The following is a 24,537-nucleotide window of genomic DNA, read 5'->3' as shown; positions in this document are numbered from 1 at the left end:
GTGAATGCATTCAGTGTGATCCACTTGGTGACGTTATAGTCTCCAACACATATTTTCTATAGATGCTGTCAAAAATTCCAGTATATAATTCCAAGAAAAGGTGTCAAAATGAGACTACTCACACAACGGCAACATTTACTAGAACTCTAAGCTTACCTAATCGCAACTTAAAAAAAAAAACTATTCTTGTATATCCATCTAATCCAGTTTTAAGAAATTTCAGTGAGACTTAAAACACCGCAGAGAGAAGACGTTCAGTGTTTATAAATTTTAAAATGCAATCTTTGAGATCGTTATTTTTATACTTCCTGTATTTTTTATATTTTCCTGAACAACTTGTTTCAAAAGAAATAGGTAATATACATTAAAAATAATTAAAACATATTTCTTTCTATGTTCATTTAATATTGATAGCAACAATAATTGTTTGCAACAAAAACAAGAATCTTAGCTTTACTAAGTTAAAATATTATTACGGATATTTTATTGTTTTTTATTTCAATGTTTGGAAATTAGTGCTTTTTCATTAAAAAAAGTTATGATAAAATAAATAAAAAAAATTTGTTTCGAATATAAAACTTATTCTTTTAAATCGCGTTTAAAATGTTTATTTTGATACAAATTAATTCGTAAGCGAACCATTTTTGTTTCCTTTTTTTATGTGAGTATTTTGACAGTTATTTTGACGTAAGCTTCAAATCGATTTCAAAACAATTTTGAGTAAACTGCTAACTGTCTAAATTTATTTTAAATAACTTTTCGATTAGATGTTTTTAAGACAATTAAATAACGCTTAGGGCCAGTTTGTTCACAGTCGATTATCTTTTAATCGAGGATTGTTCCGTAGAAAAATCCTGGATTAAAAGATAATTGAGTGGGAACAAACCCGCCCTTAGTATAGAAGCTAACAACATAGACTTTGAAAAAATGTGTTATCGAATTCATGCCAAGGTGCAACGTGCAATGGGTTTGAGCCGGCTGTGTTTTGGCGGGATGAGCAACAACTCAAATTCTACTCTATATGACGCCTTTTTGTTTAAAAATCATTACATCTTCTGAGCTAGAAAGTCATATTGATTTAATTAGATTCATAGGCGGATCCAGGGGGGGGCACGGGGGCACGTGCCCCCCACAGAACTTAAAGTTCATACTTAAAGGAAATCAAACTATAAGAGTTTTAAAAATATATGAATAATAACAGAAAGAACTTGAGTGAAACTCTTGTCTATTTCTGGCTGAAAATGCGAATTTTGTTGATTGTTGCATCCCTTTCCCATGAATAGCTCCACCTCACAAATAAATAAACGGCTATTTGTTGGGTACACACGAATTTTTTTTTCGATTTAAAAAAAAGTGAATTTTCAAAGTGATTTTGGTGAAAAATTTTGATATGGACATCGAATGACATTGAATGATATAAAAAAAAATAATTGTATACAACTCTATGCAACTCTATTTTTTCATACAGGGGGGTCAAAAAATTTGCACTTTTTTCGTTGTTTTTTTTTTTTAACATTAGTGTTTTTAAAATAGCGGAACACGTCACAAAATTGCATAAACTATATATTATAGAACTGCTGGATATGTAGAACAAACTTGCATTTCAGAAGTTTGCCCAAGTTTGCACCCCGAAAATAAAGACCCCTTGAAAAAAAAACTCCTCAAAAGCGACCCTTACTTATAGATTTTTATAAATATTATTTTATTGAGAAAATTTCTCCAGGGATACCTCTAAAAATATGTAAAAAAAATAGTGTTCCAAATTTCAAAAAAATCGGTGCAGTAGTTTTGAAGTTATGAGGAGCACCGGCGTTGAAAACATTAGTTGTGGGGATAACGATTTAAATTTTTGAACTCTGGACTAAAAGACTAAAACGTTCCTAAGGGAAGTATTAAAATACTCATAACTTGGTCAATTTGGCTCCAAGAGACCTACAATTTGAACACAATATTCTTGAGGTATAAAACAATTTAACCCCTTGTAGCCCCATGTGACATTTCTGTAACAAACCGAAAAAGATTGCATAAAAGCTCTACAAACTATTTTTTTTTTTCTTTTGAAGCTTCTAATATTATAATCTTAAAGTATTGCTTTATCGAAATAGTACTTCAAATTTCTAATAAATAGCACCAATAGTTTTTAATTGACAGTTAATGTTGAAAGTTGGGCTTTTTTTGAAAATAAGCAAATTTGTGTAAAAACTACGAAATTCAGAAAAAAAATAGTTTTTGTTAGTAAACCCCACGGGGTTTTATTTTTGGATTTTAGGAAAGTGCCTAAAAATTAATATTAGATAGTTTTTTGCTTGAATTTTTGCATTTTTATATAAAAATAAATTATTTAAACTTTTTTTTACTCCCACACTCAAAAAATTTATTAGTAAAACGGCTACGAATGGCATTCGTAACAAAAATATTCGTGCATTGTACTCATATTCGTAAAATACACGCAGTATTCGTGCAGTAGAAAATTTACGAATGCATTAGTAAAATTTTACGAATAACTGTAGTAATATCCACGAATTTATTCGTTCAATGTACTAATTTTATTCGTAAAGAAAAATTAAACAACTTTTATTAGTACATTGTACGAATTATTGCGTACATATAACTAATAACATTCGTAAATTCTTCGTACGAATGCATTCGTAATTTCTTGCATTGTATTCGTAGTATTTACTAATAAATTCGTACTATTTACTAAGTAAATACTAATATTCGTAGAGAAATTTATTCGTAGGGTGCCTGTACGCATTATTCGTAGAATATACGAATAATTCGTTGATTTTTAAACCGAAATATCCGTTATTTCCGTTATTTGTTAAACGTTTTCCATTCCTAAATACCATAAAAAATGTTAGTTGGAATACGCGCGTCGTCGATGGCAGAACATTTATACATATTAAATGGAAAATATAATTTCATAAAATAAATATATTTAAGAAATACAGAGTTTGTAAAAATAGTTTACTTTCGTTCAGTGCGGAAAAAAAAGTGCTTGTAGTTAAGCAGTGGTGTAAATCATTGTTTAACGTAAATTTTACTATCTATACATGAAGTATTTACAAAACCGAGGAACGACTGAACAACTACAATTACAACAAAAACCAGGTGAGTAATTTTTGTTTAAAATTAATTAAATCATTATACTTTATGGTATAGGTGTATGAAACACAAGTGTTATAATAACATAATATACAGGTTATTTCATTAATCATAACTTATTTTCTGACTTTTCGTTTTAGAATATTCTTTCAAGATTGGCATAGGGAATTTATCAACAATCAGCTTTACCAATGGCAAATGGCGGCCCATATCACTTCAAAGTTACTGGTGCTTTTCTAAAAATATTTATTGTAAGTATAGACATTTTTTCGAGCAATTTTCAATGTTAATTGTTTGTATATTTTCAGTGGCCTTCCATAACACAGAATATGAACACCGTGGAATATATGTGGTATAATATTCAAGATCAAAAAAACCTTCATTATATTTTTATAAATGTGAAAAATTAATGCAATATATTTTTATAGTTTGAAGTACAGTTTTGCTTGGGTAATTATTTCAACAATTCATATTTCAGGAAATTTCAAGAACAAAATTCAATGGCTGAAAGTTCTACAATGAATAACATTCGTACAATATACGAATAGCACTGTATAATGTACGAATTATTAGTAAAGCCATTCGTAAATATTACAATGCTATTCGTACAATATACGAATACTACTGTAAAATGTACGAATGAATCAGAAAAGCATTAGTAAATACTACAAATTATTCGTACAATCTACGAATGGGAAAGTAAATCTACTAATAGTATTCGTACAATATACGCATGATTTTCTACGAATACTAATAAAATATTGGTAAAAGTACTAATAAACGTGCATTTTACGAATAATATTCGTGGCTGAAAACCACGAATAAAATTCGTAGAATGTACGCAGTTATTAGTACTATTTACACATGAAATTTTTTGAGTGCAAAATATCGAAATAACTAAGTAAATAATGACTTTATTGAATTTTTAAAAAATACGTGTTTTATTAAAGATAAAGGCCAATCGATTGACTTATTAATTTTTAAATTTACGACCTTGGGTTACAAAAGGTTAATGCAAATAAAAAAAAACAAAACTGGGTTTCCCGGCAAAAAAGTATGATTCAGTTTTTTTTTGTTATTCTTAGGAACTTTAATATTTATTAGAATGAAGTCTTTAGTATTTGACTAAAAACTACTAGGTCATTAACTAATGGTATAATTATGTCCATAATATTGCAAAATTTTATACAAAATCAATTAAAAAACGTAAACATTTTTTTTTTTCAAAATTTCATCTTTAAAACTTAATTTCTCAAAAACTATTTGGTGAAACAACTTAAGTCAAAAAATTAAATAAAAGAATTGTACGTGCATTTTCTGATTTTTTATATTTTTTTTCTTCCGGCTAATCCAGGAGTAAGAGGGTTAGCACTTAAGTGGCTTTTACTGTAACAAGAAAATGAAAATTTTTCCTTCCGAATAACTTTTTGGTCATTTGGTACCTATTTGATGTGGGAAATGTGCCTAAATATTTTTGGCCAGGTTTTAGACCACTGTGGGTCGTTAAAATTTTCTGCTTGTTAGTCAGTCGTATGGTACTTCACTTTATTTCTAACTGTTATTGCTGTTTTTTTTTGCCAACCCGTCCCTTGTGCCCCCCCCCCCCAGAAAAAAATCCTGGATCCGCCCCTGATTAGATTCTGTATTTTTTTCTTAAATCTAACAACAGATCGTGGTTCAGACTTGAGTTACCGTACATGCCATTGCAACTCATGTATGTATGTATATAAGGGTGTGTCACTTTTGTATGGCCGAAAAAAAGTTCTCTAATTTTGCAATGTACCTAATAGTTATCAAAAGTTGTATTAGGGTCTGAGGTTTGATAATTTGTAAAAAAGTATTATAATATCGTTCGTATTTGGCTCGCTCAAATCGGTTGAAGTTGTTAAGACAAAAAAAAAATCTTTTTGTATGAAAAAATTATTTGTTTTGGTAGAAACGTCATTTTAAGATGTAAAAGTCTGATAAATATTTAAAAGGGTTTTACTAAACTGATCATTAGACTTTTTTTTTCAATTTTGAGGTGTGAAAATAAAAACTCATGCGAATTTTTATTTTCACATCTCAAAATTGATTTTCCTGTGGGTAAAATTTTTTTCCGCTTCGTACGACCTTTCATAAAAGTTATAATCAAAATCTTTAGATTTGAGAAGTCAATTTGTTTTGGTTTGGTTATACCTATGTATGTCAGGAACCATTAATATTGGTCCTGTAAAAATTTCAATTTTGGAAGTTCATTAAAATAAATAATTGTATAAATGGTACTCTTAAGAATATCAGTAAAAATGTTTTATTTGTTAAGGAAATTCCGAATAAAATAAGTTTATAATTTTTTTTTATGTAAAAGGGTGTTTTTTTTTTATAAATGGTATCCTGGAGCCTGTTTCAGAACAAACTACATTAGTTATATCATTTATTGGACTTTTCCAAGCATATTTTACATATTTACACTATTAAGACCATAAAAAGTGTCAAATAGGATTCATCAACTGATTTTTGAAGTCGCTGATGTTGTTGATGAAGTAAGCTGATAACTTTGTCAGTTTTTCTTTGTTAAGATATAGAGGGTCATAAGCAAAAAATGAACTTGAACTCCCTTCTAACTTTTCAGAACATTTGCTTGAGATCGATCTCAAGAAAATGTTCTGAAATGTAAGAAGAGTTCAAGCTTTTTTTTACATACAGCCCATAGAGAAATGAATAAATGATTTATGATTTTTATTTCAGGTGACACATGTATTGATTCAACTAATAATCTAAGCGGAACCTGCAAGGTTATTTTTGACTGCTTTCATGTTTTACAAATCAAGCTCCATGAAGATGAACTAAGTTATACTAAATGTGGATATAATGGCACAGTAGAAATAGTATGCTGCGGGGAAAGAACCATGTTTTCAAATGAATATAAAACTCCTCCTGATACTTCTAAGAAATACATTAAAAGTGAGTTCCGTTAATAGTGTAAATAAGAATTGGTGAACGCATTACTTATAGTAGGTACTACAACCACTGAATCAAGTTAAGCACTCTCTGTTGTAGCTTTTAAATACTGATCTCTGTAAAACACTGTACAAAGGAGTAAAACAAAAAAATTGAAACAAATTGAAGAATTTCTTGTTGGCAAAGAACATACAATTCGTAAATAAAATCCAAGGTATTCCTAAAGATTTTGACAGGGCTCGAATAAAACGCCGAGAAAGCTCTGGCGATTTCTCGAAAAAGAAGAAAATGCATTTACCATGCATTCACAAGAAGCCGTTTGAGACAGTTGCAGTTACAAACGGCTGGGATGACCAAGAAAAATATATAGTCTGGTTCTTCCGTTGAGATGCAATAAGTCTTCCGAGTCCATCTAAATACTCGTGTTCCGAAAAGAAGAGACATTTTGAAGAAGCTCCAAACTGATATCGACGGTCTTACTTCAGCCCTTCAGAGAGCAATCTGAACTGCTGGAAAAAGAACACTTCACGAAGAATTGGTGATTGGTCTGACTATGGAAGCATTAGAATAAGCTTCTCAAAGAGTTCATGATAAGTAGCTGTAAAACCTTAAACAGATTGTTATAACATGTTGTATTTATAAATTTAAAAAAAGAACTTACTGAACTGTATTTTATTATTTTAACTTTTTTATTATTTTTTCTCCTATTTTGGAGATTTGTTTCTTGTTACTAATGGTCAATTTTTCAATAGTCAGATAAACCTCAGATAGAGCTTATTCCTAGGAATAAAAGTTTTTTTTATATTGACATTTACCATTTCTTCTGATAGTCTAACTGACGATTGAAAAATCAGGGCTAAGTGTTATTAATACTAATTAACTTTGTTTTGAATACATTTCATTTTCAGAATGTGAAGATTATAAAGCGAAATCATTCGATCAAGATTTGCAGAAACTTACTTCTGAAACCCAACCAATAAATAAGACAACTTCAAAATGTGAAAATTACACGTTTCCTTTAGTAGTTGGTGGAGTAGATGCAAATCCAAGAGAATTTCCTCACATGGCAGCAATTGGATGCCCGGCCAAAGAAGGAAAATATATGTGGCGTTGCGGAGGTTCTCTTATAAGCCCGAATTATGTTTTAACAGCCGCACATTGTACTAAGATGATCAGTTGGTAAGATAAGTATTAAAAAAGAATATTTAAAAAAATCAACAATTTTGAGTTTGTAATCAAATCATACTGTTGAGAACGAAGAACAAAACTTGCCTTGATTATGGTTTCCAATACTAACAATTTTTCCAAAAAATCCTCCACAAAAACCTACTAAGGCACACCTGTTATAGGTGCAGGGAGTCCTCAGTGGACTAAGGTCTCGTGGACTTAGTTCTCTGCCCCCTGCTATGCGTTAAATCTTTTATTAATTCCCGTCTGCCCTTTTCATGATCTCTTCTTCCTTCTCTTTCTAATTCCTCGTATACGGTCCTACTATCTTCTCTGCCGTTCCTTCATTAATTTCTTCTTTCCTTTGTTCCCATTGTGATCCTCACTCTGTCTTACTTTTATCTCCTCCAAACATTCCTTTGCTATTTCGCTTCTTTTTCCACCTGCTATTTACTCTTCATACTCCCATGCCCTTTTTCTTGTTTTTATCATTTTTGTATCTCTTTTTGTTTAATCCAGTTAGCCCAGTCGAATTAAGCATTTCAAATGGAAAAAATTAGATCGTGCAATTTTTTTCATAGGACTGAGAGCTTAAAATCAGTTTTTCGGGGAAATCGAGCTTGAGCCAAAGCCGCCATCTTGGATTTAAGGAAAAACAAGTTTTAGTGAATAACTCGGCCATTTTTGATTTTCGACAAAAAGACATGGATAAAACTTGTACAAAATTTTATTTTCTATAACTTTTATCTTAATAAATTTTTCTATATGACCCGTACTTTTCGAGTTAATTTGAAAAAACTTTTCCCTTTCTCAGCTTAATCGTTATATCCGCTTTGAGTATAGATTTTTTTATGTTTTTGGGGATGAGAAATCTATTTGCAATGTTAGTTTTTGCAAATTCCTGAAATTTTATAATTATTTTATATTATCTCAGGCATTAATGAACGGATTTGAAAAATTCAAAAACTTTATTGTCTTGCTAGACATCAGCTATAATATTAACCCATTTTGTTTAAAATGACACTAAAAAATGGCCGAGTTATTCACTAAACCTTGTTTTTCCTTAAATCCAAGATGGCGGCTTTGGATCAAGCTAGATTTTCCCGAAAAACTGGTTTTAAGCTCTCAGTGATCCCCTCTACCGTCCAATGAGAAAAAATTGCACTATCTAATTTTTTCCATTTCAACTTAATTTTTTGTAGGTACATCCCAACTGGGCTATGTATCCATGCACCCTTTCCATTTCTTGCATCACCTCCCACACCAGGGTGTCGATGAGGCTTATTTTCAACTGTAATGCCTTCTCGACAGGGGCGAACGCAGGGGGAGGGGGGGGTTTGGGGTTGAAACTTTTTTCATATTTTCTCCATTGACTTAACTACTTTACGAAGAATGATTTGGAAGCATATATTTGCTGCAGTTATGGATATGGAAGTACACACATTATCGTAAAACAAAGGTACCGAGACAATTATGAAGGAAGAGTATTTTCGTAGGTCGGTCTGTGTTCCGTTTTTGAACCATTTATACACTTAAAAAATTGACAGAGCTTGGTTTGTTCGTTGAGTCGTTCTGGTAGTGAGTCCCATTTCAACCACCCACTACCTTAAGGCCCCGCTCGCACTAGTTCCGAATTAAGTTGGCAACAGTCACTTTGCTTTTCAAGTGACGATATGTTCCCCAAAAAACATATTCAGCACTATTGTGAGTTTCACGTCAACAAGATTCCACCTGGAAAAATTCAATTTCTCTTTTTTTCTAGGTATTATTAGTTGAAGGCGACAAAAAAACACACAGAAAAACTCACGCAAAAAAATCACACTTGCGGAATTGGACCCAGCTCACTTAAATTTTGGTAAAAAATAAAAAAAAAACAGTTTTGCGGAAAGTGCTACTTTTATTCCGATGAAACTTGCAATAGCTTTTTAAATTTCCGGTGAACAAAATAATTTCGAGCGAAAAATTGTCCACTTGAAACTCAAAAGGGCTGATTAATAATACAAAAAAAAATAGTACATATGTAAGTTAATTTTTTGAACCCCCCCCCCCCCCCCCCGAAATTTTTTTCTGCGTTCGCCCCTGTTTCTGGAATTTCCTTCTTCCAATCCCCCATGCTTCAAAACTTACACTTTTAAAACGAACTTATTTACATTTCAAATATATTAATTTATACTACAGTAAATAGTTCTTTCATGTCAGATACAAAAATTTAAATCCATTTTTTTTTTTTTTACAGTAAGGATGAGGAACTAATTGTTCGCCTTGGAGACTTGAATGTGGAAATCGACACCGATGATGCTGATCCAAAAGAATATAAAGTCAAACGTTTCTTACACCATCCACAATACAATTCATCACTTGATTATAATGATATCGCATTAGTTGAATTGGAAGTACATGTACCATTTACTGACTATATAAGACCTGCATGCTTGCCATATCAGGATTTTAACAATCATTCACAATTGTTTGTTATTGGTTGGGGTAGTAATTTAACGGTTGGCCTTAATGTTGCACATCTTCAAAAAGCAGCTGTTGAAGAATTTGATCATGCCGAGTGCAATAAAATTTACACTGAAAATGGAATGGAATATCGAGCTAACCTTATTAATGGAGTGCAAAATAGAACACAGATATGTGCTGGTTCTAAGCAGGCAATGAAAGACACATGTCAAGGCGATTCGGGAGGTCCTCTGCAAATCGTGCATCCGAATCATCCGTGTATGTATTCAATTATTGGCATAACATCTTACGGGCAAGGATGTGGTACTATTGGATATCCTGCAGTATATACGCGAGTGTTTAACTATATTCCATGGATTGAATCCGTTGTTTGGGATTGAAGCTGTGTTGGTGGTATTATGATCAAAAATCGAGGCCACTACAATATAATCTCAAAAATATTTCGTTTTACTTTGTAACATAAAAAATAAAAATAAATTAAGGTCAAAACGTCATTTCCGGGAACGCTCTTAGAATCTGAATTAATAATGTTGTCTTACACTCATAATTTGGATATTTTAGGTATTTTTACTCAGTATCCTATGCAATATACGCTTTTATCAAAAAAATTAAAAAAAAAAAAGAAAAAAATACACAGAGAAAAAATAAGGCAGGGATGACTATGCTTCTGGTATATTTAACTTTATTTCTGGTATATTCAACTTTATTCTGATTAAATATACTAGAAGTAAAGTTATCCCTGGCGTTATGTTTTCTCCGTGTACTTATGGCGTAAGTGTTTCGGATGTGCATAAAAGCATTTTTTTGAAGAAATCTGTCTGTGCCCCAAAAAATAAAGATATGTTTCTTTGCCGCCGGGTACAAAGGGGTTAAGTCACAAGATTGCACTTTTCGGTTTTCGATGAAATAAGAATAACCTCTTTTTCCTCTTTTATTTGGTATCAAAAACATAAATTTTGAACAACTCTTTCCTATGAAAATAAGAGGATCAATGCTCAAAAATTCATCGATTAGCTCAACTTCGCGTTTCCTGGCAAACTATCATTTATGACTTAACCCCTTTATACCCGGCGGCAAAGATTTGATTTATTTAAGACCTACTGCCTTAATATAATAATAGGTACATATATCATTCACATTGATACTATGTCTAGACCTCTAAAGTCGTTTTGAATAGATCACCACCATTTTGAGGATCATTTTTCTAGTAGGTAGGTAGTACCTACTAGGTACTAATTTTTGGGGTTTTGCGGTAAATTAAAAAATATACATTTTTGTGCTCTGCCCGTTCATGAACCGACAAATTATGGCTAAAGCGAACATTTAAGCATGAAATTTGTATCATAAAACAAAGTTGTAAATGACTACTAATAAGACATATGTACATATCGATACCTTCCCGTAAGAATGTATTAAGCGACATTTTTTCGAAAATGACTTTTTGATGTGGAAATATACTACGAGTTAAGGGCCACGTTTTGGTAGGTACCATTTTTGTTGTTCTATCATCATCATGTAAACAAATGAAACTATATAGAATAAAATTGTGCAGCCCATACATTTCCTCACAGAATAATTTTGTTTTTTGCGTTTCCTGAACAATTTGAGAAATGTCGATATTCATAGATATTTTTGTTTGCACAAAGTCCGCTGACTAGGTTGTCCTCGGCGTGTTTCGTCCAAATTGTCCAGCAGCAATGTTAAGTAAGGTTAAGTGCGTTGTAAAGTAAATTCCTTTCTCGTTGTCCGTTGGGATTTCATATTCATCAAGGATACCAAAATATTTAAAGACCAAAGTACAAAGGTCCCTAGTAGGCCAGTCATTATATACATTTGGAAATGCAAAATGACCGAGAAAGCTAAATTTTGGATATGTTGTAGAGGATGCTTAAAAAAGCTTAACTTGAAGTTTTCGACCAAGATTTCCTATGAGCTTTTTCCGCCATCTTGAAAAAAAGGATAAAAAGGTTTTTTGACAATAACTCGGCTAACTGACGAGATGCGAAAATTTTACAAGAAGCTTTTTTTGTAGCTTTTAACGAGTTCTACAATTCATGCATACACATTTTGTGTGTATCATGAACCGTTTTCGAGATATCGATTAAAAAAGTCAAAAATTTAGGACATTCTATTTGTTTTTTGACATATTCTATTTTTGGGTGATGAATATTTTTTTCAAAATGGCGGAAATCTTGGTCGAAAACTTCAAGTTAAGCTTTTTTAAGCATCCTCTACAACATATCCAAAATTTAGCTTTCTAGGTCATTTTGCATTTCTAAGCCGTTTTTTTCCGACATAATGACTGGCCTATAGTAGGCTATTGTATGTCGAAAAAAACAGCAATAGGGAACGTTCAGACCCAGAGTGCCCTAGAGCTCAAAACGAACAAACCTAATAATTTTTTGTAGAGGGGTAAAATACAATCATTAAGTCTGTTCACTGACGCTGTGCTGGACTGTTCTAGGCAGAAAAGTACAACTTTTTGCTGTTCATTGAGATTTTTTCTGTGCTGAACTGTTCTAGTTTGCTGTTCATTGACAAAACTAGAACAGTTTAGAACAGGATTTTCTGTTCTTGCTTTTGAGTCAGATCAGGTTAGAACAGATTCGTGAGAAGTGTCAAAAGCAAAGCTGTCATTTTTTGTTTTTGTTTTGATTTAATTTTGCGAATATTTCTCGAGTGCTCGTGGTTTTCATAGCTAAAAACAATTTTTATTTATATTTTTCGCAGTAAAAATACAAAAAAACGATAAACAAAAAATTCGTATAATTCGTTTTTTTTTTTAATTTTGACAACTGACGTTTAAATGACTGTTCTAACTTGTTCTGACGTTTCTCACGAAACTGTGCTGTCCTGTCCTGTTCTGATCTAGAAAAATCCTCGTTGAACATACTTATTGTTGACTATGGGAGGGAGGAATCCTTTTATCACAAAAGGAACAGTTATATTTCAAACTTTTACTTTGAGTTTGTCATGAAAATTAAATATTCCATGGTAAATATTATCAAATACTTTTTTTATTTTTGGTTCTCATACTATTTTGACATCTATATGCAAATATGAAGTACAAAAAATGCATGAATTTTCCATGTGGTGCAATATGGTACCATTTTAAAGGTGTTCTTTATCGCTAAAAAACACCCTTTAACAGGAAATATTTTGATGGACATATTTTACTATTTTTTTCTATGGTATATGAAACGTCCTAATCCTAACAAAATTTTTATCAGCCTACCACGGTACATGGTATAAAAAGACAAGGTATGATCATTAGAGCCGCCATCTTACAAAATGGGGTAATAGTGTTTTGACGTTTGGCATTTGGCAAAGTCAAAAGCAACAACAATTTCCAAGACAAATTTGTTTACAACAACAATTTCAATGGGCTGGGCTGTCAAAACCTTAAGTAGCCATCTTTTTTTCTTTCATTTGACAGTTCTCGATACTGAGTTTTTTCTAATGATCATACCTTCTCTTCTTATACCATGACCACGGTAGACATGTATCATAATATTAATACAAATATTTCATTGCCGATACTATGTATGATATAGGCAACAAAGCGAGTGCAACACAGAAAATCTCTTGTATCTACCCTTCCTTCAAGATGGCCCAATATTTCAAAAAACTCTTATAATGAGTAGTACCAACGATGTAAATTTCATGCTTTTATCACAAAGTGCACTTTTTTGTTGCTAAGCCGCCCTACTATTTAGTAAAGACTGTGGATTTCAATACGAAATTGATCTATAAAGTAAACTGCCTCAATTGATTTCTTATCAAACTCTTGAAATCGTGTGTTTCTATGAATTCTTGTTTTTTAGAAAATTGAAAAATAGTAATGTTGCCGCCAGCAGTAGCAAATGGAATTGGCTTTTTATAGACGACTACAAGTTCTTTGAATAGAAATATATTTACTTGTTGCTTTTTAAGTTATTTAATATTTAGTTTTTGTTTTCTAAATTTTGCAACAAATTTTATTATTGTAAAATATCTTCTGAATCAAAACTTTTAATTTGTCTTAACGGAAATAAATATTATATCAAATATTAATTTGGATCTAAACATTATAAACATTGGAACACTTGCAACTCAAGGTAAAATATGAGCTATCGAAACATGGTCCTTCGAGCCGGATACTATGAACGAATTCTCAATGTTGTGGATATTTTAAATTGGGTTTTACATGAATTTTGTGAAAGATCAGAAAATGAAAAATTGCATTTTGATCATAATTGTGTAGGTATTTATGTATTGTTATTAATATTTTTGTGTTTTTATCAAGAACAAGAACAAAATGAATCAAGATGAGGGTGAGTTCAGAAACGAAATATATTTGGACGGAAATGAAAATTGCAGCCAAAGCGGCGCAGGTATGGAAAATAAAATAATCTCAAAAGTTCAGAGTTTGAAAGTTCCAATTCGAGTTTTTGTTGCGCTGACAAAACTTGAATTTGGAATTTCAAGTCTGAAAATCGAGAAAATAAAGAGCTTTATGGATTAGATCGTTTTGTGTTGCGCTAACACCATTCGATTTCAGATACCTAAAAATATTTTGGTGAAAGTGCGTTTGCTAAAAGTTTTTGGTATGCTGTTGTGCGTAAAGAGCTTTATGGATTATAGATTGTTTCGTGTTGCGCTGACACCATTCAATTTCAGGCAGAAATTTTTAGTGAAAGTGCGTTTGCTAAATATTTTTGTATGCTGTAGTGCTAATAGTTCCCTATTTTTAAGTGAAAGTGCGTTCATACAGAAAATATTGGGAGCTATTTATGCCTTTGAATACGTTATTGCGCCTACAATTAAGAATTTTTTTTGTTTCTAGAGAATTTATACTACTTGATTTCATTATATTGTTCCCAAGTTGTAGTCAAAAAAGCAGATTGTAATATTGCAATGCAATGCAGTTATTTTTTGGAAGTTTTCGTTTATTATTATCTTTTATTTTAAAGGTTCGTCCGGAGCGTTTGTCCGAATAACACGAGAACATCAAGCAGAAATAGATGCTTCTCATACAATCGAGGAAGAGGTAGTTAATTTTAATTGTCAGTCATTACCACAACAGGTTAAAAACTTGGTACCACAATCAATGAGACTGTACCGTGATACCTTGCGACGTGCTGTAAATAGTCACACCAATGAGGAAATCGCTCAATGGTCGGCTGATGAAGCAACGATTCGTCTCAATCGCATTGAAGAGGTTTGGTCTAAATTTGAAACAGATTGGCCATTGCTAGGTCAACAACAGCAACTTACTGAAGAACAATTGGCTGGTTGCAGTGCCTTTTTAGCAGATGCTGAAGAAGAATATTTATCCTATAAATTCAAGCTACGCAGACAAATTTCATGGATCGAGTCGGTCACAACTCTAGCCACACCTTTTGAAGTTTCTCCTATTCACATTCAGATTTCAGATCCTCCACGCATACCTAAATTTTCCGGTTTGGAAAGCGACTGGGCTAATTTTCGAGCAATATTCGAAGCAGAGGTGCACTGCAAGTCTAAATTTTCCAATTCCCAAAAAATGCGACACCTCTTGGGAGCACTAAAAGGTCAAGCTGAGGCAATATACAAAAACTGGCCAATCGGTGACGGCAGTACTTATGAACACTTATGGAAGGAACTATGCACGCAATATGGCAACGAATATAACACGATTCGTGCCCATATGAGAGCGTTATCAGCACTGAAGCCGTTACATCGTCCGACATGTGATGAAATGCGAAAAATGCTTGATTCTGCACGAAATGCTTTTCGTCAATTGCAGCTATTGCTGACATCAGGTTTACTAGCGGAACATATGCTTCTTTACAAGCTTGAAACACTTTTGGATTCTGAGAGCCAAGTGCAATGGTCAGTACATCGATCACCTGAAGAATTACCAACCCTCTCAGGAATGTTTCGTTTCCTTGAATTACGAGCAAGTCTATTATCTCAGTTGTCAGAAACAAGTTCAAGTTATTGCGCTCCGTCGAGAAGTGAAAGGCATCATGAAAGTAATAAATTTCGAATAACTGGGAGTAGAGAAAAACGTTTCTTTCATAATCGGGGAACGTCCGATACAAAAACTGTTTCGACTGCCGTTAGAAACTGAAAGTGAAGCAGAGCATTCACGGGGGGGAATGTGTTGCCGCCAGCAGTAGCAAATGGAATTGGCTTTTTATAGACGACTACAAGTTCTTTGAATAGAAATATATTTTCTTGTTGTTTTTTAAGTTATTTAATATTTAGTTTTTGTTTTCTAAATTTTGTCACAAATTTTATTATTGTAAAATATCTTCTGAATCAAAACTTTTAATTTGTCTTAACGGAAATAAATATTATATCAAATATTAATTTGGATCTAAACATTATAAACATTGGAACACTTGCAACTCAAGGTAAAATATGAGCTATCGAAACAAGTAAAACTACTTTCTTTATCAGACTCACTCATTTGTTTTGAAAGCGATTGTTTGAAATAACCTTATTTAACAATTAAAATTAACGGCCATATTATTCACTAGTTTAAAAAATGCATCTGGATGTAAAATTGTCAAATGTCAAAAATATATCCAAATCCAAAATAGTTATCCCGATTTTAATTATGAAAATAGTTAAAAAAAAAATTGTTAAAAATGACTATTTTTTTCTCTGTGTGATAGTGAATATCATAGATTTGGATTTATTTTTGACATTTCAATTTCTTTACATCCAGATGTATTTTTTAAACTAGTGAATAATATGGCCGCAAGTGTATACCTTTCGAAAAAAAGTATCATTCAAAACTGTAAGTGTTGCCGTTTTTGTATAATAATTTTTTTTTGATTTTAAGTATTTTTTTTAGAAAATTGCCCCTTCCATAATAAACAAAAACCAATTATTCTTGGTTCCTTAGTAATCATACTTTCCCTCAAATAATTTCTCGAAACTTAACAAAATCTTTAATTTCCAATAAATATTTAGGAAAAAGATACCTACAAGAGCAAGCACGTGCGACCGAATCGTGCATTTTAATTTCATTACCGACACGTTTCGAAAAAAAAAAAATCATCTTAATCCTTAATATTGCCATTTTTTAGCTATAGTTAGTCCAATTTTTGATTAGAAGATCGGATTGAATTTTTAAGGTTAATAAATGTTGTATTTTGATCAAAGTTTGCATTTGCAATGTTTAAAAAAAAAGAACTAATTTTGTCCATTCATATTTTCTATAGATAGTGTCATAAAATTCCAGGATAATTTTAAAAAGGGTGAAAATAGTGGCAAAGAAAAGGGGTCAAAATGAAACTTAAGTCTCACAACGGCATCATTTACTACAACTAACCAACTTACCTACATTGCAACTTAAAAAACCTATTCTTGTATATCCATCCAATCCAGTTTAAAGATATTGCATTTTTCCGTTTACAACAAACCATTTCTCGGGCGATGATACTTAAAATATTAACTAAGAATTTACAAAAGCAAAATTAATACAAAACATTCAGTGTTAAGTGTGTTATAATCTCATATTCATTTGTGCGTTGATTTCTCTCTCTTCTTATACAACAAAATGTTGACAACTTTTCGAACTCTAATTAATTATATTTTGATTTCAGGTTTCAGTGAGACTTAAAACACCGCAGAGAAGTGACGTTCGGTGTTTATCAATTTTAAAATGCAATCTTTGAGATCGTTGTTTTTATTTTTCCTGTATTTTTTATATTTTCCTGAACAACTTATTTCAAAAGAAATAGGTAATACACATTAAATGTAATTAAAACATATCTTATTAAAATACAAAAAAAAATGTATTTCTTTCTATGTTCATTTAATATTGATAGCAACAATTGTTTGCAACAAAAACAAGAAGCTTAGCTTTACTAAGTGATGACCTCATGACTGAAAGGTTAAAAATATTGATACGGATATTTTATTGTTTTTGATTTTAAATTTTGATAATTTGTGCTTTTTCATTAAAAAAGTTATTATAAAATATATAAAACATTTTTTTTTTCGAAAATAGAACTTATTCTTTTAAATCGCGTCTTAAATATTTGTTTTGATAGGTACAAAACAAATCGTAAGCCAATCTTATTTTTTCCTTTTTGTATGTGTGTGCACTTTGACAGTAATTTTGACGTAAACTTCAAATCGACTTCAAAACAATTTTGAGTAAACTGCTAACTGCCTGAATTTATTTTAAATAACATAGGTTTTCGATTAGATGCTTAGGAGACAATTAAAATAACGCTTAGTATAGGAGCTAACAGCAAAATTGGTTATCTGATGCATGCCAAGGTACAATGGGTCTGAACCGACTGTGTTTTTGGCGGGATGAGCAACAAATCAAACTCAGCGAAAAAAGAAAGCGAAGTGGAAAGAATGGAAGAAATGAAAGCATTGTCGAAATTCTACTCTATACAGGGTGATTCAGGAGTAATGTGCCAAAAAGATGGAGCGTGTAGGTTGGGTAGAGACAAGAAAAAAATTGTATAGGAGGGGGGGGTCTATTCCCCTTCGTTTAGCGGGGAGGGGCAATTTAAAAAAAAATTTACTTAATTTGGAAAAAAAATTATTAAAAATCAACGGTTACATCTAAAACAACGTGCTATACCTTTTTGTAAAGCTAAAAACTTAGTCTTTTACAAAAATTTTAAATAAAGCCATTTTATGGTACAGTTTTTGAAAAATTAATTTTCAAATTCAAAATTTTGAAAAAAAAAATTGGAAAAAAAAATTTCAAACTAATTTTTCTCAAAATTGTATGTAATTAAGTATTAATTAAGTTCTTAAAATTCGATGCTCTTATTTGTTTTTAAACAAAAACAGAAAACCGCACTGAAAATAATAAATTTCGTAAAATTACGAAAATTGTTTCATACACTACATTTTCGTTGGCCCAACGAAACTTTCGTTGGCTCAACGAAAATATGTAATTTTTCGTAATATGAAAACCTTCATCAATTAATGAAAACGTTTCATACACTTTTTCTCCCTTTTTAGTGCCAAAAAATCCAATTCAATGAAAAGATTCATCAATTAACGAAAAATTTCATACTCATTTTAAAGAATAAAAATAAGAATTTTTTCCTTACTTTATCAAAGTTTTAATTAAGTAACGAAAAAATTCATTAACTTATGAAATTCAACATTAACTAACGAAAATCTTCATAAGTTTATGAAAATTCTTCATATACTAATGAAATATTACATTGGCTTATGAAGAAATACATCAGTTAACGAAAAAAAATCGTAGAAAACGTAGACTTGGGTGCATTTCTGTTTTATGGATTAAAAATTTAATCTTGCTGGATATAGTTCACATTAGGTTGTTGTTTAAAAATCTATGTAAGTTGAGCTGAATATAAAAAATATTTGCGTATTGACAAGGTGTCTCACGGATAAGTCAACTGATGAGTCCAAGTGAGCTCCACCGGGTCGAAACGCCAATTTTTTGTTTGGACTGTTAATAATGTAACAAGTCCAATAAATATATATAATCTTAAAAAAAAAATAAGTAATACAACGAAAAGTTTCGTTAGCTAACGAATATTTTTTCGTAATTTAAATAAAATATTCATAAAATTTACGAAAAAATTCGTTAGCTAACGAAAGTTCTTTCATAAATTAATCAAAAAATACATTGACTAACGAAAAATATCATCGTGGTTAATTAAATTTTACGTTAATCGATGAAAAAATTTCGTAAAGTGATGTAAAAATTCATTAATTCTCGATCAAAAATTTTTATGAAAAATTTCATTAAAATACTATAGTTTTCGTTGGTTGATGAAGTTCTTCATTAACGTATGAAAGCCATTTCGTTGAGCCAATTAAATTTTTCATCGGCTGAAAATTAATTAAATTTTCGTTGGCTCAACGAATGTTTTCTTTGTATTTACGTAAGGATTTGGTTCAGTGCGGATTCCAAAATATTTTGTCATTTTCGAGAAATTAACAAAAAACCAAAACTACTTTTTTATAAAAAACCTCTTTATTTTCTGTTTTCACGTAGCTGGACTTGTCGATAAATTAATTTATGAAACATTTACCATTCGTCAATTATTTTTTAAACATTCAGACTTAAATAAGGATACAATAAAGTGACACAGTATTGGATTAACCCTGAATTGATCAACTTTTTTCATTGATAACACCTGAAAACTTGCCTTTTGGTTTGGTTCCATATTCTGAGCTAAAAAGTCATTTTGAAAAATTATGATTTAAAAATCTAACAATAGGTCGTAGCCTTAGAATTCGGTTGCGTATATGCGCCATTGCAAACACTTGGATACCCTCACCCATATTACTATACAACTACAATTTTTACTTGATTTCTTCTTCCCACACATTGACCGTTACATTTAAAGCTGTAGGAGCAAGATTGCCAACGTAGTTTTTTTAAACTTTGGCTTTCTTTGCACGTTTGATATAAATTTTACTTTATAATTTCTAATTTATAAACATTTTGTTGAAACTGTCGTTAAGAACTATGTATGTTTTCATAAAATTTCATTATTTTAGAAATAAAATTTAAAATTTTAATCAGCCCTATTGTGAGCTTTACGTGGAAATTTTTCCACCCGAAATATTAGCCCATAATTTAAATGTAAAAGGTTTTGAGTTTAGCACACTAAACTGAATTAAAATCACATATCCTAGTTTTTGCTCTGGACTTTTTTTTTCATTTTTTGCCGCGAGACGGACACAATCCCGAAATTTCAAATCCAGAAAACCCAGAATCCCGAAAATTCAAAATCCTGAAAACCCAGAATCCTTAATAATCAAATTCCCGAAAACCCAAAATCCAGAAAGGCCAGAGTCCCAAAAATAAAACTGTAAAAGCAAAAAAAAAACTTTTCAAAATTGTTTGTTCACTGAAATCTGAAACTTTAAGTGAATCATTCAATAAAACACCAATTAAATAACAATTTAAACATACAATAATTATTATAATTTAAATATTAAAACTCACAAATGTATTGATTTTAGTTCAACGATTTTTTCCCACTTAACTCAATCACAACACAAAAACAACACTGCTGAAATAACAATTTGATCTTAAAATAATGTTCAAAGAGATATTAAGGGAATTGTACAGTTATACAGCCCTATTCTGCTATTCGATTCACGTGAATCGAAGGATTCCCTTTCTTTCTCATGTCAAATTGGCGTTGAAAAACTTCTAACTTTCATTAGCAATGTGTTGTTCCCGCCTGTTTTAGATTCTAAAGAAAACAAAATTGTCTAGATTTAATTTTAACCACCTTTTAAACACTTCTTTTTTTAGACTTTCACGTGAATCGAATAGCAGAAAAGGGCTGATATTGTTTTTTGGGTGATCACTTCTTAACATCGAAATCGAAATCCCGAAAAATTATGTAGAATGATAAATTTGCGCAAAATAAAAGATGACCCTTTGTACCAAATTTCATTAGGGTGGCACATCAATTTTGTTTTCCATAAAAAAATACTGTTTTAACCATGACTTTCTTATAGAAACTTAATATTCTTGCTTACAATCTCAATAGTACCTATCATATTGTTAATTTAATAGGGTACATTATTTTTACTTCTAAGTTTTTGTAATATACCTACCTATATTTTCTCTACAATTCAGATAAACACCCTTTTATATGATAGACTTATTTTATTCGTAATTTCCATGGCCAATACAAAATTTTTAATAAAGTTCGTAAAGGTACCATTGATTTTGACGGACTTATTTTATTGTGGATTTTCACAAAAATATTGTTTTCTGTCCTAACTAAAGCGTTTTTTACCAATTTTCAATCATTTTCATTTTTGTATTAGATTTTATTGAATTCCTATCTTTATTGGGAGCATACCCTGTTGATTATTGCCAGCTCATAAGCAACCCAATAAATACCGTATGCCATCTCCTTCTTCATAGCTTTTGCATTCACAATTGTGAACTTTCATCATTTTAAATAATCCTACCTGTCTTTATCTCTCATAACCTTAATATTCATATCATAACATTACCTATAAACTATACAAAATAAATTATATGTACTCTTTATTTCAGGTGAAACATGTATTGATACAACTAATAATCTAAGCGGGACCTGCAAGGGTATTATTCAATGCAATCATGTTATTCACCGCAAGCTCAATGGCGGAAGTTATACTAAATGTGGATATAATGGCAAAGAAGAAATAGTATGCTGCGCGGAAAGAACTTTGTTTACAAACGTAAATAAATCTCCTCCTGATACTTCCAAGAAATACGTAAAAAGTGAGTTCTGTTAATAGTGAAAAGAAGAATTGGTGAACGCATTACTTTGAGCAGGTACTAAAACCACCGAATCAGGTTTAGCTCCATCACCATCTGTTGTTGCTTTTCAAAACTGATCGCTTTAAAACACTGGGCCCTTATTGTGTATTACAAAACGAACGTCAGAAAAAACGAAACCCAGGGCAGGGAAACGAAAGTCAGGACATAGAGCGGTAGTGAGGAACGAAAACGAGATGAAGAAATTATTACCAAATAAAATTGAAAAACTCTATTTTTTTCTAAAAACCCGACTTACTTCACCTGACGGGAGCATATCGTAACTGCCCGGATATTTAAAATCCTACCAGCAGTCAACTGACACTGAAGTCAGTGATCAAACAATCCGTAATAGACTCCACAAAGATGGACAAAATTCTTGAGTACGTGTTTTTGGCAAAAACTGACAGTGACCAATCGGGCGGCTAGCTTTAGGTGCGCTTATGAGCATTCGCATTAGCCTATAAACGATTGAAGGTCTGTACTCTTTACAGACGAATGCAATATTCAGTTTTTCACAAACCAGTTCGCGCGCGGGTGGAGAAGACAAGGCGAACGTTTTACCGACCCGTGCATTCACGGAGTTGACCCTTTTTTGCGTCCAAAAAAAAAGTTAAAAAAACCTTGGTGGGCCCTATTTAGTTTTGAGTAGTTTATTTTATTTGGACATTAATTGCTTTTCCTGCTGTTCTGAAATGAAAAACTTTTTTTCTTGTTACTAGGTGTTATAAATATTACCAACTAACTTTGTTTTGTATACTTTTTCGTTTTCAGAATGTGAAGAATATAAAGCGAAATCATTCGATCAAGTAAGATTTTGGCAGAGACTTACTTCTGAACCCCAACCAATAATAAAGACAACTTCAAAATGTGCCAATTACACGTTTCCTTTAGTAGTTGGTGGAGAAGATGCAAATCCGAGAGAATTTCCACACATGGCATTAATGGGATGCCCGGGCAGTAAAGGAAAATATATGTGGGATTGCGGTGGTTCTCTTATAAGCCCGAATTATGTTTTAACAGCTGCACATTGCACTGAAACTAGCAAATGGTAAGATATAAGTATTAAACAGAAAAATCAACAATTTTGAGAATGCGATGTTATGACTATGAGGTTTTCAATTATTCAAATCAATTTGTTGAGAACAAAACTTACCCTGATCAAGGTTTACAATCCTAACAAATTTCCCAAAAAAAAATTTTCAAAGTTGCGCCATCTGTAGGTTTTTAAACTAGCACAATGTATTCGAAAGCAAAAAAAAAACCTCATTCTCTAGCCTGACTCTTGATATTCTCTTTGTTCTTGCAGTCTTCCAATACGCTTTCAAATATTACGGATTTGAGGTACATCTGTTGCACCCTTTCCATTTCTTGCCTCTCTTCCCATATACATACGTCCTTACACCGTCCACACCAAGGTTTCGAAGAGCCTAATTTTCCGCTCTGACTCCACCTCCTCGAATTTCCTTCCTTTAATCTCCCATTTTTCAAAACTTAACATTAGCTTTACATTTCTAAAACTTCATTGCATTTCAAATACATATAATAATTTATACTAAAGTAAATAGTTCTTTTATGTCAGAAACAAAAATTAAAATCCATTTTATTTTTTTTTACAGTAAGGAACTTATTGTTCGCCTTGGAGACTTAAATGTGGAAATCGACACCGATGATGCTGATCCAAAAGAATATAAAGTCAAACGTTTCTTACACCATCCACAATACAATTCATCTCTAAAATATAATGACATCGCTTTAGTTGAATTGGAAGAAGATGTACGATTTACTGACTATATAAGACCTGCATGCTTGCCATATCAAGATTTTAACAATCACTCACAATTGATTGTTACTGGTTGGGGTAGTAAACTGCCAGCTCAGGGGAATGCAGCACATCTTCAAAAAGCAGCTGTTGAAGAATTTGAACATGCCGAATGCAATGCAATTTTCACTGAAAATGGAACGAATTATGAGGATGAGCTTATTTATGGAGTGCAAGATAGGACTCAGATATGTGCTGGCTCTAAGCAGGCAATGAAAGACACATGTCAAGGCGATTCGGGAGGTCCTCTGCAAACCGTTCATCCGAATCATCCGTGCATGTATTCAATAATTGGAATAACATCTTATGGGCAAGGATGTGGTACTATTGGATATCCTGGAATATATACGCGAGTGTTTAACTATATTCAATGGATTGAATCCGTTGTTTGGGATTGAAATTGTGTTGAGGGGGTATATTCAGAAATAATTTCAGGGAGATATGATTTTTCAAAATATAATTTTTCGCTGCATACAAATTCAATTAAATTCAGTTTGTTTTATTGTACGTGATATTTACAATACCGCTTATAAGACATAAAATTTGTTTGCACAAAGGCTTAAAAATAAAAAGTCTGTTGACTAGGTTGTCCTATGGGCGTTTCGTCCAGATTGTCCAGCAGCGATTTTAAGGTTAAGTGCGTGGTAAAGTAAACTCATTTCTCGTTTTCCGTTGGGATTTTATATTCATCGAGGATACACAAATATATTTAAAGATCAAAGTCAGACATAGACAAAATTCTAGCGTCGCGTCTTCAATTTTCAACCGATTCAAGTGGCTG

General features: G+C 31.7%; 1 protein-coding gene and 1 long non-coding RNA gene across 4 annotated transcripts; both read left to right on the top strand.

Moving 5' to 3' along the window:
- The first annotated feature begins 144 nt into the window (after positions 1-144).
- LOC129914355 (venom protease-like) lies at positions 145-24,244 on the top strand. Of its 3 annotated transcripts, none has more exons than XM_055993557.1 (4): positions 145-354; positions 5,833-6,048; positions 6,954-7,224; positions 9,449-10,264. In XM_055993557.1, exons 1-4 carry the CDS (start codon positions 276-278, stop codon positions 10,053-10,055), a joined length of 1,173 nt encoding a protein of 390 aa, XP_055849532.1. In that variant the 5' UTR covers positions 145-275; the 3' UTR covers positions 10,056-10,264. The 3 variants fall into 3 exon arrangements, with proteins under 3 accessions (XP_055849532.1, XP_055849534.1, XP_055849533.1); XM_055993559.1 differs by lacking the exons at positions 5,833-6,048; positions 6,954-7,224; positions 9,449-10,264 and adding exons at positions 21,689-21,898; positions 22,709-22,985; positions 23,554-24,244 and having other exon boundaries at positions 237-354; XM_055993558.1 differs by lacking the exons at positions 145-354; positions 5,833-6,048; positions 6,954-7,224; positions 9,449-10,264 and adding exons at positions 17,256-17,393; positions 21,689-21,898; positions 22,709-22,985; positions 23,554-24,244.
- Positions 2,578-3,793, top strand: LOC129914356 (uncharacterized). The gene is made up of 3 exons (XR_008772173.1): positions 2,578-3,111; positions 3,246-3,356; positions 3,414-3,793. It is a non-coding gene; the product is annotated as an uncharacterized LOC129914356 (long non-coding RNA).
- Positions 24,245-24,537: the final 293 nt, after the last annotated feature.

This window comes from Episyrphus balteatus, chromosome 3 (assembly GCF_945859705.1).
Source record: "Episyrphus balteatus chromosome 3, idEpiBalt1.1, whole genome shotgun sequence".
In the NCBI taxonomy this organism is placed as follows: domain Eukaryota; kingdom Metazoa; phylum Arthropoda; class Insecta; order Diptera; family Syrphidae; genus Episyrphus; species Episyrphus balteatus.
This window is presented reverse-complemented; position numbering and strand designations above follow the sequence as displayed.